The 17,866-nt window shown below is 37.5% G+C and overlaps 1 protein-coding gene across 1 annotated transcript in view; it reads right to left on the bottom strand.

The window, feature by feature from the left end:
- The window catches only part of OTOGL (otogelin like), an 87,854-nt gene that overhangs the window by 34,318 nt on the left and 35,670 nt on the right, over positions 1 to 17,866 (bottom strand). Inside the window, exons 23-26 of the mRNA XM_071803950.1 lie at positions 7,521 to 7,655; positions 6,925 to 7,071; positions 5,136 to 5,255; positions 2,748 to 2,864 (exon numbers count right to left, since the gene is read on the bottom strand). Coding sequence (XP_071660051.1) covers positions 2,748 to 2,864; positions 5,136 to 5,255; positions 6,925 to 7,071; positions 7,521 to 7,655 — 519 coding nt within the window. The remainder of the gene's footprint in view (positions 1 to 2,747; positions 2,865 to 5,135; positions 5,256 to 6,924; positions 7,072 to 7,520; positions 7,656 to 17,866) is intronic.

The raw sequence follows: 17,866 nt of genomic DNA, 5'->3' as shown, positions 1-17,866 counted from the left end.
ACGAGTGCTACCTATGTACCGAATGAAAGAATTTAATGTGAAAATAAGGCATTTTCTAAGGTTTGGATACTTTCCTATATAAAAAGTATACTTTTATTGTCAGCTTGTGTCTACATTGCAGGTCAAGAGAAAATGTCACTGAGTGACAATTAACACGTGTCTGTCCACACACTTGCTGTTCATCAATTTTGCAGAGTGTACTGAAACTGGCAGTTCTGCGTTTTTGTAAGGCAAATACTGCCATCTATAGTCATCCTGTCAGTTGTGCATGAACAACAAAATCAGAGCTGCAGCTCTGATTATCAAGTAATTAATGTAATAATTTGTAGCAGCGAATTTGTTCAGGGAAAAAAGCTTGAATGTGCTGGTGACATTTTGCAGAAAAATATTTCTGCCCTTATGAAGATTTTAATATCCTTTGTCCACAAACCTTCATTATATTATTCATTAGAATAGAAATCCACGTCCTCACTCTAAAATCCTATCACATAATTTTGTGGTTTTACATGATATGCTATTTCTTGGGGTTTAATCATCTTTTTTGTAATGTTGAGCGATGTTTCCAAAACAACATTCCTATTCAATACATGGAATGTTTAAAGCAATGCTTTTCCTTCGTTTAGGCTCTAGTCTAGCTCGGTTGGGGAGCACTCAAATGGCACACGTCAGATTACAGAAATACCATCACAGTAACAAAGCAGCACTTATCTAACACAGAGACGGCTTCTCAGCTGGCAATTGCTAGAAGCTGGCCGGGATACGAAGACTGTTTTTCTGCCTTCAGTAGAGAGAGATGCCATTTTGGTTTAATTCTTTTTCTTGTTTTGAAAACAGGGACACCACTGGGGTGTGGCCACAAGCGTTAGCTCCATTGAAAATGGTTGTAATAGCTTTGCAGGAACCACCGAGCAGCAGATCGACTCCCAAGAGCTCAACCTGTCTCTCACATCTGCAGGACAGCATCTCTCCATGGGTCAGCAACACCCTGCTGTTGTGACAAACTGGGAGTCTCAGGTCAAGGCTCCTGCTGAGTTTAGGAGTCATGGGGAAGATCTTTATTTCTGTGAGTGTTGAGGCTCCTCAGCCCCCACTGAGTTCAGCACTTAGCTGGGTAACCGCAACCCGTCAGTCGCTGCCAACCAGAGACGCAAGATATTTTCTCCATGAAAACGGGGTTTTCCAGCCTCAGCTGAACTCTGAGGCCGCCTGTCCCAGGGGTAGGAACTTGCCTCCGGGCACAGCAGGACCCACCACTGCCTACACAGCAGAATCATCTCTAAGAGCGCTGCTCCAAGCAAAGCCTGAAACCCACATCAACTTTTTCTGTTCCTTCCATGCCTCCAGTGTCAGCCCCTGCCTGGGCTTTTTCCCTTGGCATTCAGTTCCCCACCCATGCAGCCAGCAGTCAGCTGCAGATATCCTTGACAGGAGGTCACTTTACATTAGTAAGAGCTGTATTTTCACACACTGATCAAGAGGTTGTAAAAACACCTGAAAGATATTTGCTTTACAGTCTGTCCCATACAAGATAGATATGTGCATGTGAAAATACTTGGCTACTGATTAAATGACATGTTTTGCATCTGACATGGATTTTTTTAACATAATCATGCTCAATTTTTTGGCATAATGTTTGAAAATTTAAATGGCAACATGGATAAGATACAGAAAATGAATGTTCAAGAGAAAACATCTTTCTTTATGAGTTATAATAATACAGCTCCTTAAAAACTCTCAAAAGTTCCATTTTTATTTATTGCTTTCCACTTTGAAAATACACTCATTGCTATGTTCTCAGGCATACGTCCAAAAAATTCTTTACATAGTAACTAGAGTCAACATTAATAAATCTCTTGGGTTAAGCTACTGCAACCTCCTCCTCAGGCAAATTCCTAACCATGTTGATATCAAACTCAGTCTTGAAAGTCAGGAGGTTCAGCTGGGAATTCTAATTATCTAATTTAGTATTAATAGTCATAAAGAAAATAAGAGACTGAGATGAAATTTTGTAGTGGTTCTTGCTTGCACAGGTGTAAAGAAGTACCTTCAATAGCTAAATAGCTTTGGGAGGATAAAATCAGAAACACTGAAAGATATATAGAGCATGTCTTGTGTTGATAAAGGATGAACTAAAATGGAATAAAAGATCCCACACAAGCCATTGTTGTCCCCATCTTGCCTAGAACAAACTTAAGGACATTCTTGTAACTCAAATCCCAGGCTAAGACAGGTTTTAGGAAAACAAGGACACCAAACCTCAGAATTTTGATAAAAAGCAGATGATAAGCTGTTAGCCAAGTAAAAATATCAATAATTCTGAAGCTGAAATCTCATTCTCTCATATTTCTTTCTATATTGAGTAGGACAGTTAACAAAATACATTTGAGTTAAGCTGAGGGAAATTACACAAATGTTTATTTTAGAATCCTGCAATATATACAAAAGCCATAAAAATTTAGTTACCTATATAAATAAAATATATAAATAAAACATAAAGAGAGCAGAACCTTGATTATCTGGTCTACTAACTCATGTCTCCCAGTTATCACTATTATGTTTAGGCTCCACTCGTGAAAGGAACAAGGAGCTCTGCACAAACATAGCCCACCCACATAGAGATACTTGCACGGCTCTACTCTGTATCCTCCACGGCATTCAGGCTGAGAGGAATGGCAAGAAGAAATTAATTACTGGAATTTTAATATTTTCCTACATGAGAGCACATCTTGGATATTTAATAAACTTACCATGTTGCGACAAGGTGCAAAAACATCACTGTATAAAATTGAGCATTCCTTTTTGGCGTAAGGGAACTTGCTCTGATGTACTTCACATGGTCTTAGTGTTTCATTTGGGCTCTTGCACTTAAAAACAAGCAAAAACACCACAAATGTTTTATAGGAAGGTGTGTTTACCCTAGACTCAGCTACACTATAGTATCATGAAATTCAATACCTGCACACTCAGAAAAAAAAGTAAAGTTTGAATGCTACCTTCTTCATCTTCCTTTTTCCCTGATTTGTTGTTATAATTGAAAACATTTGCACAAAAAAGAATCTTTGTGTTTTGTTCTGAAGTACTAAAATGTTCCTGCTGTCTGCTCAGCGTATAAAGACAAAATGTTTTCTTTGTGACACATTATAATCATTACCAGAGCAACCAACTGTAACATCACAAACAAATACATAGTCCAAACCCATCCCTGATGATTTTGCACTGACTTTAAATGGAGTCACACTACAGATGGCTTCAGCCTTGTAAGTTCAAATAAAGAAGCAGCGGTAGGAAGAGAGCAACTCATAAAAAAAATAGAGTCAAAGATCATTATGATAACTCAAAAATGGCTGAGATACAACTCCCTCTCTTAAAGTCTCTCTTCAAGAAGAAAAACAAATGAGCAGAGAAATATAACAAAGTGACACTCAGCTCAGAAAACCTGAGTTCATCCAAAACCATACGTTCTTGGCGCAGCATAGAAGGGGGTTAGTGATGGATCCGTAGACAGATTTGGGGTGTCCTGGCATGGTTTCAGTTGCAGCACAGTCGTCCACCTACACTGCCCTCCTGTGTGGATGCTCGGACACGGCCATGGGGGGACGTGCTGCCATGTGGGGTCCCACTACCATGAGGTGATAATGCTGCCATGGGGGAATAGCACTGCCATGGGGGGATAACACTGCCACCACCGGGAGGGAGACACCTTGGAAGCATCCCACGCTTTACAGGGCTAATGCAAGTGTGTTTGTAGGTAGCAGAGTTGAGTCCTAAGCCTGCAGTTATGAAATACCCCTTTACAGTATTTAGATTTTGCAGAAAAGATGACCAGGATAGTTCTCTATGAATGCCAAAGATCTTTTCTGAAAAAATCCCCAAAGCCTACTGTGCAGGTAGATGAAGTGTCAAGTCTGGTGGAGCGCAGGCTGCCTTTGAGGCCAATATTGAACTTAGATCCTGAGTTCTCTGGCAGCCACAGAGATCAGAATACTACATGAGATTTTACAAAAATATATGTATATGGCCACAAAAAAAGGCAAGTCCAAGTTTGGGCAAAGATCATAACATCCTAGAAGTTCATGTGCTATGCAAACACTACACGCTTTTAAAGCAGCCACTGAACTATATAAATTCAAAAAGAGAATTTCATACACTTCATACAAAGTATTTACAGATATCTTCATGTACCATCTTCTAGATGAGCAGTATAACCACCAACACTATATGTTTGCCTTGCTTGCTCACACAATTTGAACATTTTATGTAGAATAAAATCGATCCAATGGGAGTTATGGAGGGAGAGAAGCCTCAAAATATTTACTCCAATATAGAATAGGTATTATATGCTTTCATGAGGTAGTATAAGAGATTTTCATTCAATTTGCTGCTGTGAGTCAAGGAGAAAACAGATTAAAAACTGGTTCTCACAGACATCTTAAGGGAGTGCTTTACAAATAATGATTTTTTGGGAGGTTCACAAGGCTCACCTTTCATTACAAGGTTCACCTTACATCTTTTCAGCACAAATTAATAAAACATTTGTCCTCCTGTGTTAAAAAAAACACAGTTCTGGTCATCCATTCTCTAGAGCCTTTTCCCTCCTCCTCAGAAAAAAGTTTCCATACTGGGTTGTGCCTGTTGCTGTCCTGAGCCTTTTCTGTCTCCCCCCACTGCTTGTCAGTTAGTTCCCTGTTCACAAACTATAACTAAAAATCGCCATTTTTTTTTTTCAGTGTTCAAAAAGAAACCTTTTTTCCAGACCTTTGGATTCTATTTACTTTTGATATCCTGACGCCTCCAACACCAGAGATATTACAATTGTTTTTAAAATTTGGCTGAGTCCAAAATGTCAGAAGCAATGTATCTAACTACATAAAAAAGTATAATCCAGCCAGCTATGATAGTTACCTCATATAGGGAAAAATACATTCTTCCCTAAAGAGATTGTTTGGTTTCATTTAAATTCAGTACATATTTGCTATGACATAAGATGTTTTTAAGACATTTCACATCTACAGACATAAAAATTAAAATGTCCTCTTGTACAAAGACCATGTATTTAGAAAATCCCTGCACATCATGTGCTTATAACATGTTCATTTATAGATTAAAACTGTCAGTTTTACTGACATGGGACTTACCTGCCCTAATACCCAGCTGTCTCCAAACACCTGTGCATTTCTCACCTCCATGTTGTTTGATGTAGTCAGATCATTTGAAGTATATTTGTCAAAATTTCCACACAATCCTGCCAGTTTACCCTGAAAGAGAGGGATTATATTTTTTTACATATACTGACAGTCAATAATCAGTACAAATGACATATGTGGAATAAAATATTCTTAAGCTGAAAAAGGTGAATGCAACTCTAACTTATGCTTTGAAAATATCTGACACTCTGCTATGCTTACAGTTCTATATTGCATATAACTTTTAATAGAAATGTATGTTTTCCTTTTCTTTCCTTTTTCCAGAACCTGTCCTTACTGTCTGCCTGTGAAAAGGGACTGGAATCTAGTCAGATGTTTTTCTGAAAGCTTAGTACTTCACCCAGTCCAAGAGTCAAAAGTTCAGGTGAATTACCTCATTATTGTGAAGCCTGACTAGTTGTTGTCATTAAAACTTGCTGCCTCTAATTTTAGCTCACAATAGCAAGAACATTTGTAACAGCAGTTACAAAAGAGCTGCAACTTTCTTCTGTTGGGGTAAGTGCTGCTGATGAAAAAAGTATATATACATGCATACACATATACACACATAGAGAAAAATATGTTTCTCCACAACACTAAAATGTGGAGTTGCATTTCTAGAGTGCTGTGGCTCACTCTCATGAATTCTTTTTATTTAAGGTCTGCTGCAGACATTATCTTACTGGACTGAAGCCCCTGGAAGAAACAGTCATTGGAAACAGAAAGAGCTTGATGTATTGGTGTCCTTGCATGCAACCTGTAGAATTCAGCTCCCTGCTAGCTTACTCAAAAACAGAAGAATTTTCTTTTTTCACTGTGTGTACTGATGGCTGGTGTCAGCTTGTATGTGAAGTAAGCATTTTATGTTTACTGGGACAAAAGCCTGCAATAATGTTGTTTTAAAAACAGATTAGATGGTCATTGTAACTTTGAGTTACACTTGTATTCCAGCATAGAGTGCCTTCTTTTACTGGATACAGCCCCTTCTCAATATGTGTATTCACAGTTGAGATGAAGCAGGAATGTAATTATTGAATGTGCAGATAAGGTTACTCTGCTGGGACCCAAAGACTGAGTTGCAGAGACACCAAAGCAGATGATGGTGTAGGAATGGAATAGAGAAGAGCAACTGGCAAGAAAAGGAGCCTCATATTCACTGCATCATGGCAGAACACCATCACAGTACACTTATTAGGTTTAAATGTCAAGCTTTGTCTAGAACCTCTCCTGTATCTTGTCTTCTTAAATTAAACCCAAGATGTGACTCCATTTGTTCATCTCAACAGCCTCTACTACACCTCAGGGTGCAATTCAATCATCAGTCTAATCCAATCTGTGCTACAAACCTGCTGTCTTCCACGTCACTAAATATGGAAGCTTCTTTTCCATTGGTTTCACCAATTATGAAAACAACACAGTGAACTGGGTAACTCAAAACTAACCCTCTCTTCCCACCCCCAGACCAGCTTTGAGTCAGAGCACTGCATATCTGCAAGGCTGCAATGTACGGAGCATGAGAGTAAACATGCCTGTAGGAAACACTTTGTCTCTTCAGGAGTCCAGCCATTAAATCACATTGTCAGTCTCTTCTTACCTGGGAAATGCTAGCAGCTGAACACCATGATAAACAGCTATATCACTGGGAAAGTTAGTCATGAAGAAAATACAATCACAGTTATTTAAAGAGAGATCATATTAACAACACTGTTACACAAAATCTCAGGTTTTTATTTTGCCTCACCTTCCATCGAGGTCCAACTTTAACATGCATCATTGTCTTCTTATCCCACAGAATTGTAATGTCCTGTTCTGGAAAGTGTATCACAGTATAATATCCAGCCTTCCAAAGCTGATAGTTAGATTTGTTTTTCTGTCCCCTTAAGGTCTTCTGACAGAAATGAATATTTATTAAGATCTAATAAAGTAATTCTACTAAGACATGCAGCCAAATAATAACAAAGTGTACACTGAAGAATACTTTATATTTAGCATATAGCTGCATCAATAATATTACTAGAAAAGTTCTTTAATACTTTGAGATTTTATCTTTTCAATTATTCAAGTTTGCTTTGATTTTGTATTTTGGTTTCCCTTTCAAAACCAAGTGGAAAGAAACAAATATATGCCAATATGCTCTGACTGCTTGAGGCTATCGAGCAGTATTTGTAGGACAAATAGAACTTGGAAAAAAAAATTTTCTTGGGACCTGCTGCTTTATTCAGGCCTAGGCACTTATACTATGTTAGACTGAGAGTTGTTTTCTAAAAACACGCTCCTTTGGAGTTGTAACAATGCTTATCTTAAAGGGCAACCCAAAAAGGAAAGAAAATAACTAACCTGCTTCTCAGAAGGTTCACTAAAATAAATCTCAGTGTCTCCAACAGTGATGAAAACATTCTTCGAGCAAACAATATCATTGTCAAAGCACTTTTTGTTCTGAGCAATTATAGATATATTTGAGTTATCTGTGCTCTGCAAGATGAAGAAGAAATCATTTTGCTTATAGATTCAGTTGCATTTTACTCCTGCAGATTTATGCCCGGTTTACCATCACAAAAAGGTGGTTAACTCAGTATTTACACATCTTTGAAATTAAATTTAAGAAAGCTACCTAACAAGGAAATGCATTTTTAAATTCAAAACTGAGCTCACAACCAACTCAAGCTTTGGAGTTAAACAGAAAAAGCCATTACTTTGAGCTGTGAGTCCTCTTTTTGAGGACCTCAGAAAACTAAGGAGGAACAGCCTACCCATAAAATAAGAGTCTGGTTAAGGCTTTTAAAATGCACTCACACATGGAATCCGATATTTACTGCAGAGTATGGTTGTCAAAATTGAGACATACTATAAAAAGAGCTTTATTTTTAAACCAAGATACATGAGATCAAGCTGTTTTCGTATTTTTAAAACCAAGAAACCTACCATCTGTCAGTAGTAGATAGAACAATTTTGGTACCACCACCCATCAAAGTTCGCAAAAGCATGAGTCATATTTAATGTTATTAGAGGAGGCAAAGGTTTCTGCTGATATTTTTGTTTGTCTTTTTTTCATTAACATTAAGATTTGTCTACTCTGTTGCCTTTTGATTTACTGCCTTCCCAATCCCATATCTGTTGGTTCTCCAGCCTGTAAATTAATTTGCATTCTGAGCACGTAAAATCACTTTTGCACCTTGAGTCAACATGTCTGTTTATTCACCTACAACTTCCGTGGTTCTTCTGCACTCTGAGAGAAACATACATGCAGCTTATAATTCCCATGCTAGGATTGGTGCTGGAACAAAGACAACCAGCTGTGTTTTCACAGTTGATAATGTTATCACAAGCAAAATTAAAGTTGAGTTACTATTTCTAATTTCAATTTACCTGTCTTTTCATTTGTGTACCAATCCTTGAAAGTCAACAAGAAGTCATACTATAGAAAAAACTTGAGAATTAACTTGATAACATTAATATAAGCCAATGACAATACTTCTGAATCCACTTTAATTTTTGATCGAATTCAGTCCTACAGTCAGTGCAAACCTGAGGCAGATATGAAATAAAAATCCTGGACGTGGCAAGCTATATATCTCACCCTCTGAGTAATCCAGTCTTATATGAGACACTTGGGTAGTGCTGGAAACAAAAAGATGTTTAAACTTCTCTTCTTACTCCTGCTCTCCTTTAAACACTGAGAGTATAACTAGCTGAAACTAATTGCAGGTGCTAATGGGCATGGTGGCCAAGATGGGAATGGTGGCTTTCAGCAGTTCCCCAGTCCTGGGATGTCCTCTTGGAGATCTCAGCTTGGACACGATGGGAGGGATCCCTTGCCTCGGTTTGGGCCTGCAGCATCTCCCCCAGACCTCTTGTCCCCTCCCTTGGTCACTGTATCCCTGAAAGGTCCTAGCTATTTCTTGTCTGTTTCACATTTGTGCCCTTGTTCTGTGCTCATCAGAATTCAAGAATAAAAACATATTAGCAGTTTTTCCTCATCAGTGAGAAACACTGCATACAGAAAATATGGGTAATACAGGAAGCAGTTTTTTTTTTTCTTAATAAAAGCCATAGTGACCAAACTGTTTAAAAAACACTTTCAATTAAAAAACAAACAAATCTGCATGATGGGAAAGGTAGAGGTATTTTATTTTTGTCGCCACACAGAGCAGGTGCTACATCTTGGCTGCCGTTAGTCTGGCATGGCCCACAAGGCAGAGGATGCTGCGACTTGGCATAGATAACACTCCACAGCAAGTGTGAGAACATGTGATGAACATAAGGTATTGGAGACTGTCTACAAGCTTTATGTTACCCTAATGCCAGGGTTTAAGAAACAGGTGGTATTTGTCAGAAATTAGCTTGGAAGACAACAGTTAAGGTGAGTAAAATTAGGCACTAGCGTCTAGTGGTAAAGAGGTGTACTAAATCAGCTCTTCATGATGAAACAGGGCAACTCAGTTTGAAAGTCCTGAAAGCTTCAGGGTAAAGCAGAGTTCATCTGCTGCATTTTGTTGTAAAGTTGTTTTAGATTTCACTCAGAATAAAATTGGTCACTACCTTTTTGGGAAATACACTGTGTTTTAATTAAGCCAGGCTTGCTGCTGGAGCAAATCCAGTAATTATTCCCCTCCAAGTCAGATAACAACCCAGAGCATTTTGGGATTTATTGGAGGTGATGTGGTAAATTAAAAAGGAGACAAACTCATTACTTGGGTAGATAGGATGCAAGCTGATACATTCTGTGCTAGACAAATGAAAAGTGAGCAAGGAAGCTCCCTCCCTCCATGAGTCCCTTCAGAAAAGGACTTTGCTCATAGTCCCTGGGTCTATTTGATGCCCAGGACATTGTGGGCTGTTTTCATTGCAGAGCTCATTCCTCTTCAGTTATTATAGCTTAGCCTCAACTAAAGGGGACACTCTGAGTTAACAGGGTAGCAATGTCTTCACGGTAAGAAGAGAGATGGTGGGCTTTATTTTTTAAAAAAGGACGGTTAATTCAGGCTAATTATCCTACAGTAAAAATACACCTTTTTTGGCAATGAAGACAGGTTCTTGGAGCAGCAGCGGGTAGCTGTATTAACTCTGCTAATGGAAGCTGCTGCCTGTGCCTTCTGACAGCCCAGGCCAACCCCTTCAGCTGAACAGCATCAACATACTCAAGTCAGAAGTTTTTGTGTACGCTTGGGATTTGAGCCAAGGGCAAAAGTTGAGTTATATTTCAAGTTAACTCTGCAGTAGAGAGAAGCCTGGAGACAGGGAGTGTTTTGCTGACCAAAGCCAGAACAGGGAGTCCTGAAGACATGTGAAGTACTTCCTTGCTTGTAGGACTGCATGTTTGCATTAAATTACTAGAAATGTTGCAGAATAGAAATGCAGAGAGACAGTGGTGGTGGTGGTTCAGTAGAGCTATGAGTAAACCAGGCATTTAGAAAAAAGAGCTTTGCATTAAATCCTGAGCCTTCTGTGCTTTCTCTCTTTCTACTTAAATCTTAGACCTAAACCCATATATGAAAACACCATTATGGATTATGTATGTCTTGCGGCTCAAAGCTTTCACGGTAAAATTTGCTTTACATACATACCCTTGCCATTCTCTCTATATATCTCAATAAAAATTTAGTCCTTTTCCAGCCGTACAGTACCAGCCAAATTCAAAGGTGAATGACAGTTTCTACCATGGTCTTCAAACAATTCTGTAACTGGTACATGTGCAGCATCTTCTTTCAGCAGAGAAGAAATAAACTGCAATCGAAACTTAGCACTTAACTATTGGCAACACAAAAGAAAGAACAAGGACTATTTAGATAAACTAAGGATCATCTTTTAATGTTTGTATAAGACTGTGAGGTCCTGGGCAAATCTCAACAGCTCTTAAGGATTGTTATATATAAATGATAATGATCGAGTTCCATCTCTCTAATCTGCACTGGATCCACCCAGGTATGAAAAGAAGCTTTTGTCACTACCTCTGGAAGAAATGTCTGAGTAGACACTAGGAGGAGGTCTAACGAATAACAAGGTGGGGGGTTTTGTTGGGTTTTCTTTTTTTTTTTCTGCGCAGTCTCTTTCCAAGGCAGAGTCACTCTTTACCTTTTTAGGTAAAATGCACCCAACAGGGGATGTACTACAGTTCATCATGTGAAACCTACTTATGCTGACAGAAACTAGAAATAAAATGGTTTTCCCACTGCAAGAGTATCTTCCCACGTAAATTACCATATGCAGCCTGTTCCAACTTAATATCAGTTTCTTTGTGATAACATGGAGTTGCCAAGCAACAGGGAAGACAGAGTCACAGCTCCGGGCAATCAGTCAAAAGCTCATTGTCAGTCCCACTTCTCAGGACATTCTTTTTCTAGCTAGATTTCACTGCACTTTTCTTCCATGTTTCTTCCATATTTCTTCCTAGCTGAAAAAGCAAGGCATTTCTTTCTTTTTTTTTTTCCTTTTTTTTTTTTTTCAGTAGTGCTTGGGAATGCTAGGGTTTATTTTTGTTAGAAACTTTCTATTTCAATATCCCATTAGAAATATTCTATTGCTATCAACCAATAACAACACTGTGCAGTGTGCCTACGTAGTCAAAATGCAGCCTGGGAGAAGATAATTTAAAAGTGGCTGTATTTATCCTCTTTGAAAATTTCATTAAAATCTCTCTAACTGTTCAGTGTAAAGACTCATTCTTTTCCATTCTTATTCTCTTGATTTCCCTCTCCTCACTCTTTTTTGTTCCCTACAATACACCAACTTGCAAACTAGGGTGGCCATAGAAGCATCTAGGGACACATTGGAAACTGGGTATAGATTAGTCCTGTTTTCCTTTTGTTTCAATGACTCTTTAGAGATTTTCATATATAGCCACACACACAAACAAATGCAAAAGCTCTAAAAACACTGAAAAAAATATACAGTAGTTTAAAAAGTAGGATTTCTTTTCTTGCTACTTATTTTCAGATATACCATTAGCTTTTTTCAGATTTAGCCTTTCAGAAAATTTTATGGAAACTCAGAATTAGTTTGGTTGTTTATATTGCGCCCTGAGTTTCTTCAGAAGGAACCTAACATTACTTCCAGTGAGGTTGTTCCTAGGTGAAGCGTGTTTGCCCAGATTTAGTGAGCATTTAGACTTACATATTTAAATGCTTTGGAGAGCAGACAAATGCCTTGACATCTCACATGATCCTGCTCTCTTAGTTTCTTGTGCCATTTAATAGTTGGGTTTACCTCCAGATAATCAGTGAAAACATATTAATTGCACAAAACTCATTCACTATTTACACTAAGAAATATTGCTGATTGGAAGGCTTTTTTTCATTTTTCCAGTGTGATAATTTCTTCTGTACCATTTCAAAATGATACACATACATTCTGTGTAACTCTATTTAATCCCTGGTTTTGCATCCTCTACAAATTTCTGTCAGCGAATGCTCTTCTCCATAGCTATTCAAACATTGTAGCAATATTGTTTGGAGTCAGCAGATGGCACTGATACACGCTCAGTTTGGAAATAAATCCATGTGAAAGTTGGGGTATAATATCATAAGAATTATAGTAGGTGATCTTCTTACAGGACAGAGAAAAGAAAGAGTAATATTATGTATTTTTCCACTGTTGTTATGTATTTATACACAAGTACTTAAAAAAAAACATTTAGGAACTAAGAACCTAGGTATATATTCACACACACACACAGAGGCACATAACTTTTTTCCTGAGCATCTTCTACAGTGCAGCAGATTATGTTATTATTTTCACTTACAATATGGCAAAGAAATTTGCAACATACCTATAAGATATGATATTTCTAGCATTGTAGCACAGTTGAGCAGAAATGAAGGAGAGCAACATGACTGAGTAGATTCACCAATGCAAATTCAAAGGGAGTGAGATTATTCCAGCTACTGTCTCATCTTCAAACTACTTCCAGATGTCTGTTAATGCATCCATGATAACTCTTTCCTATTTCTTTAAGTGAGTTCCAAAAAGGATGCACCTCAGGCAGAATAAACTCTCAACAGCTCTTGAGAAAGATACAAGTATCTGTGTGTATGTATACAAGCAATTAAAACAATAACTCATTATATCATGTTTTCTTTATTATGCATAGTTTTTCTGTAATAGATTTTATGGAAATATAGAGTCGTTGGGTGTTCTGAGGATTTATCAACAAGATTTTTTTAATTAAAATAATTTTTAAAATCTAGTGCTAATAATGAGAAATACAGGACATGCTTTACTTTATATACTTCAAAACTTTGTCCTAAGTCAATGTATCTTAATTTTGAAAAATTTGATTAAATCAGATAGAGATCACTGGAAAGGTTTTGTTTTTCTTTTTTATATTTTAAGGGAACTATATTAAAAGGTTTGAGGAAAGATCATTTAAAGCAGATTTTCTTTTGTTTCATTTACTTAGTTTTGCCTGTTTGTGTATCAGATTTGGCTTTTGCACAGGTCGCATTACTGCAATCCTTTTCTAATTAAAAATGAGATATTTTGAAGATTAAGGATTTGGGAACTTTCAAATATTTGTTTCTCAGTGACACATTCTGCAACACAAGCTATTCTGAATCACAAATCAGCAGCACAGCTGGCGGTGTTAGTTTTAAATATCTAAAAGCAGGTATATATATATGTATATATATATGAGACCTATTAGTACTCTTTTATTAATAAGTGCATGATAAATGTCATTATTTTATCATTGTTGGCTGTAATGATAAAGTACAACATAACAGAGGAAAAAAAGGACAAGACACAGTCGTGATAAATTTGCCTTTTCTGAGCTCCAGCACACGGTGGCAGGAGCTAGAAAGCTGGAACTTGCAGAAAGCTTTTACTTTTTAAATATAATTAATGTTAATGGTGCTCATTTACACAGCTGAAGTTTAGCATCTATGCATTCAGAAATAAAAATACTTATAACCTGATCTAAACCAGAGTAAATTTAATTCACAGTTCTTGTAGCTCACCAACACCGAGACAGATGCCAGAAACTGTGGAGCAGCACCTGCAGGGGACTTGTCTGAGCATCCTCCCACCTCAAACACAGCCAAAGGCTTTCATTTTACTGCTGCCAACATATCGCACCATTTTCTGAAACAGCAGCACATGATGCTGGTTTTTGCTTATGTTTTACTGTTGTTATCAGTAGAACGTGGACATCAATAGTACCCACCAGAGGTGATCAAACTCAGGCAGTCATTCTTAGAGTGAACTGTCTTTTTGGGCAGACATCAGATATAACATCTTGGAGTCAATGTAGCCAAATGAATGTTGGATGCTGGACGTTAACCCAAAAGCAGAAATTCAAGGTGAAAAGGTTGCTTTTCTTCAAGCTGTGTGGTCGCTAAATGGCAAGTTCCTCAGAGAGAGGATCCAACTTCTGAGTCACGTCATGCACACACCACCTCCAAATTGCCATTTTCATGGCAAGAAACTTTTCCCAAAGCCTTTCCTGGAAGTCCTCCGTGCTAATCACAAATCAAAATAAATCCATCCTTTGTTGGAGAATAAAAGTGATTCATTCACTGCATAATTTAATGGTCTGGAGAATCAGGTGGTGGAGATGGAAAGGCACGCAGAGGTAATTGAGTCTGAAATCACTGATCTGGAGAAAATGGAACCAGAGCATAAAGCCATTGCCAACTGTAATCAAATCTTTTGCTCACAGAAGGGGCAGAACAAATGGAAAAACAGGTACAAGCCAACGTTATCTGAGCATTGTGCTTCCCAGCTAAATACAAGAATGGAAAGGGATGTATTATGCAGGAAGCTCACTGCTGACCCTTCCAGGACTTCCAGAGACACAGAAAAAAAAGAGGGCATCCATAAAGGTTTCATCTGAAATTATGACACTGATGAAAAGCAAACTGTTGCTATTCTTCGCAACTAGGGCCAGGCAAACTATTCACAGTAAATAATATTTTCAGTGAAATGCAGCCTCTATCTTTTTTTGACACAGATTGGCATGCAAGTTGTCAAGAAACACATCATTATTTCTACAGAGTTACTGTTACTATAAATTATTTGACAAGTGGTTTAGGTGGACATATTTTGGCACATCACTTACTCATAAAACTATTTGCTGGAATATGGCTTTGCACATTACATATGTTAATTAAAAAATTAAAGGCATTCTGATTAGAACCCCATGTTACACTTCTATTCCCTGAATAGATGGAAAATACTTTTAGAGTCAGGTTTCCGGTTTAAAACACTTGTAATTTCAAATTCAACACTACCTACTTTCCCATTAAAATGTTCAGAGCCTATTAAAAGAAAATATTTGTCTTAACTATGAAGAGTCGCTTGACAATATTGGTTAAACATAAACCTGCAGCTTTAGTCCTCCATGGGATGACTAACAGCAAGTAAAATGCATTAATTTTAGAAACAGGCAAAGAGACACCATGCAAAATACTATTTCATTTTATAGGTTTGCCAACTTCATGGATCTACAGATTGGCTACCTAGCACAAATGATGTTGAAAAAAGCTGCACATTAAATTACAGATATTCGATAAGGGGAAATGGGAAAAGGCTGCTCCTGCCTCCTCAGATGTGACAAGTGAGTAGTTGTAGACCTGTTGATTTGTGTGTGATTGCTCCAGTTTATGCTCAGTCAACATTAAGCAAATTTACCAATCAAGCTAAATATATCAGCAAGTAATGGGTGAAAGATTATCAATGCGTCAACCAACTTCTGAATTAAGCTCTCTAATAAAAGCATCATAAACCAGGAGCTTTGATTTTGTCTCAAGTTACAGAAGAAGAGTGTGCAAGAAAAGAGCTCCCTTGCTGTATTCCCTAGGGCAGACCAGGTATCTAACACTGGGGAATACTCATCAATAGGACAGTCATTTGGGAAACTGTAGTACTGGTTCACCACATCATGCATGTTTTGCTAAATAAACCTCTGCCTTAACAAATGGGCTCTCATGTGGTGTCTCCTGACCCAAAAGAGTTACATCTGCACTTCTAATTGGCATAAGAGTTCAATTATTTGATCAAATGCCTGATTGTTGCTTTCATAATCTTCCAACACACTAGATCTGGTGGTAACTTTGGCTTTAAAGAGCCTTCAGGGTTGCATCAAAGAGATTTAAAATGTGACTTTAAAATGGCCACATCCCCAGTGCCAGATGACAAGAAGTGAAAATATTTTCATTACACACTTTAAAGTTAGGACTAATCTGTAAGATGTGAATACTTGAGGATGAAAGCTTAGTTCTGCTGACCTCCATCTTGCAGGATACAGGAATGAAACAGTCCTTCCTTTTCTTGGCTTAAGGACCTTATTGACAACCTACTAAAGTTAATGGAAAGACTAAAATGGGTTGTTTTGGGTTTGTTTTTTTTTTTTTTTTAAAGGCAGATAAACACAAGAAAAGAGTTCTCTGTCATTCAGGGGTATTCTGGTGGATAGACTATCCCTCTAAATGTTTGCTTGGAGACTCCCCCAAATCAGAGAAAATATAATTCTTCTTCTCAGCAGAGAACAGATCTGAGAGGCTCCAAGGGCACTGACACTACAAGCCTTAACAAACACACTGAACTGCGAGACTGAAAACCACCACAAAGCTAGAAAAAAGCCAACACGTGTGATAGGACGACAGTAATTTTACTATAAAAGCAGAAGTCTATGAAACAGACAAGTGGAAGAAACAGACTGCAAGTACAAATAACGCACAGTAAAAGTTTGCTAGAAAGATAACACCATTTTGTTAAGGGAAAAGATGTGAAGCATCATCAAAGAAGATAAGAAAGAAAATTGAAGAAAAATTATTTAAATATTTTTAAGTAAGAAATTGACTGGTGTAAATTCATCAATATTCAGATAAACTAAAATAGTTTACATGATCTACACTGACAAGACTTAAATGAGTTGTTTTGCTAAGATTTTTCTTTTTTTCCTTTGAAATTACTGAGGTTTCAAAATGTTAGAAGCAAATATTGATGTCTTCTCAATGAACATCTCCTAATTCTTGAGAAAGGTGAAGTTATAATTTCATGAAACATTACTGCCTTAATTTTCTTAATTGTTGCATTAAATCTTTTGGGTCATTTTCTGACCAATGGATACATTTGCTGACCTAGTTATAAAGGGTTTTTTCATACACCTACTGACACCTTAAGCAAAAAGTCCTGACAGTGATACTGAGATTGAAAATGAAGTTTGAAGTTCCATAACTGGCTGAAAGGTGACTCTTGATTTTTCTCCCAAAAGAGCACAAGAGCTCCTTATTAAAACCTTAGTAAAAGGTAAGGATGACTTATTTGTTTGATACAGTGCAATGCAGTGACAAATCGAAGAGCTGTTCAAACAGACCACATTTAGAGAGGTTAAAAGCCAAACTGAACAGTGAGGGCTGGTGACATGGATGGGAACAATGCATTATCATGCCACTGGGGACATGGGATTCAGATTATAATTCTTGAACTCAGTTCTATGTCTAGAAAGAACTAGTATACTAACAAATTTATTGTAGTATTGCACTGCTACAACACCTTTGTTTAGAGTATGTAAGATAGCAGAGACAAAACTGTCTACTTCTCACAAAACATTAGTAAAAGGAAAAGGATAAAGTTATTACAATTTTGTATATACAACATTACAACCACTTCAGTTGTTTTAATTTCAGGTATTTGGTGAACCTTTTCATGTTATCCATAAAAATCAGCCTTGTAACAGCACTGCAAAC

This window comes from Patagioenas fasciata, chromosome 1 (assembly GCF_037038585.1).
Source record: "Patagioenas fasciata isolate bPatFas1 chromosome 1, bPatFas1.hap1, whole genome shotgun sequence".
Classification (NCBI taxonomy): domain Eukaryota; kingdom Metazoa; phylum Chordata; class Aves; order Columbiformes; family Columbidae; genus Patagioenas; species Patagioenas fasciata.
The sequence above is the reverse complement of the archived record's forward strand: the minus strand, read 5'-3'. Positions and strand labels throughout refer to the sequence as shown.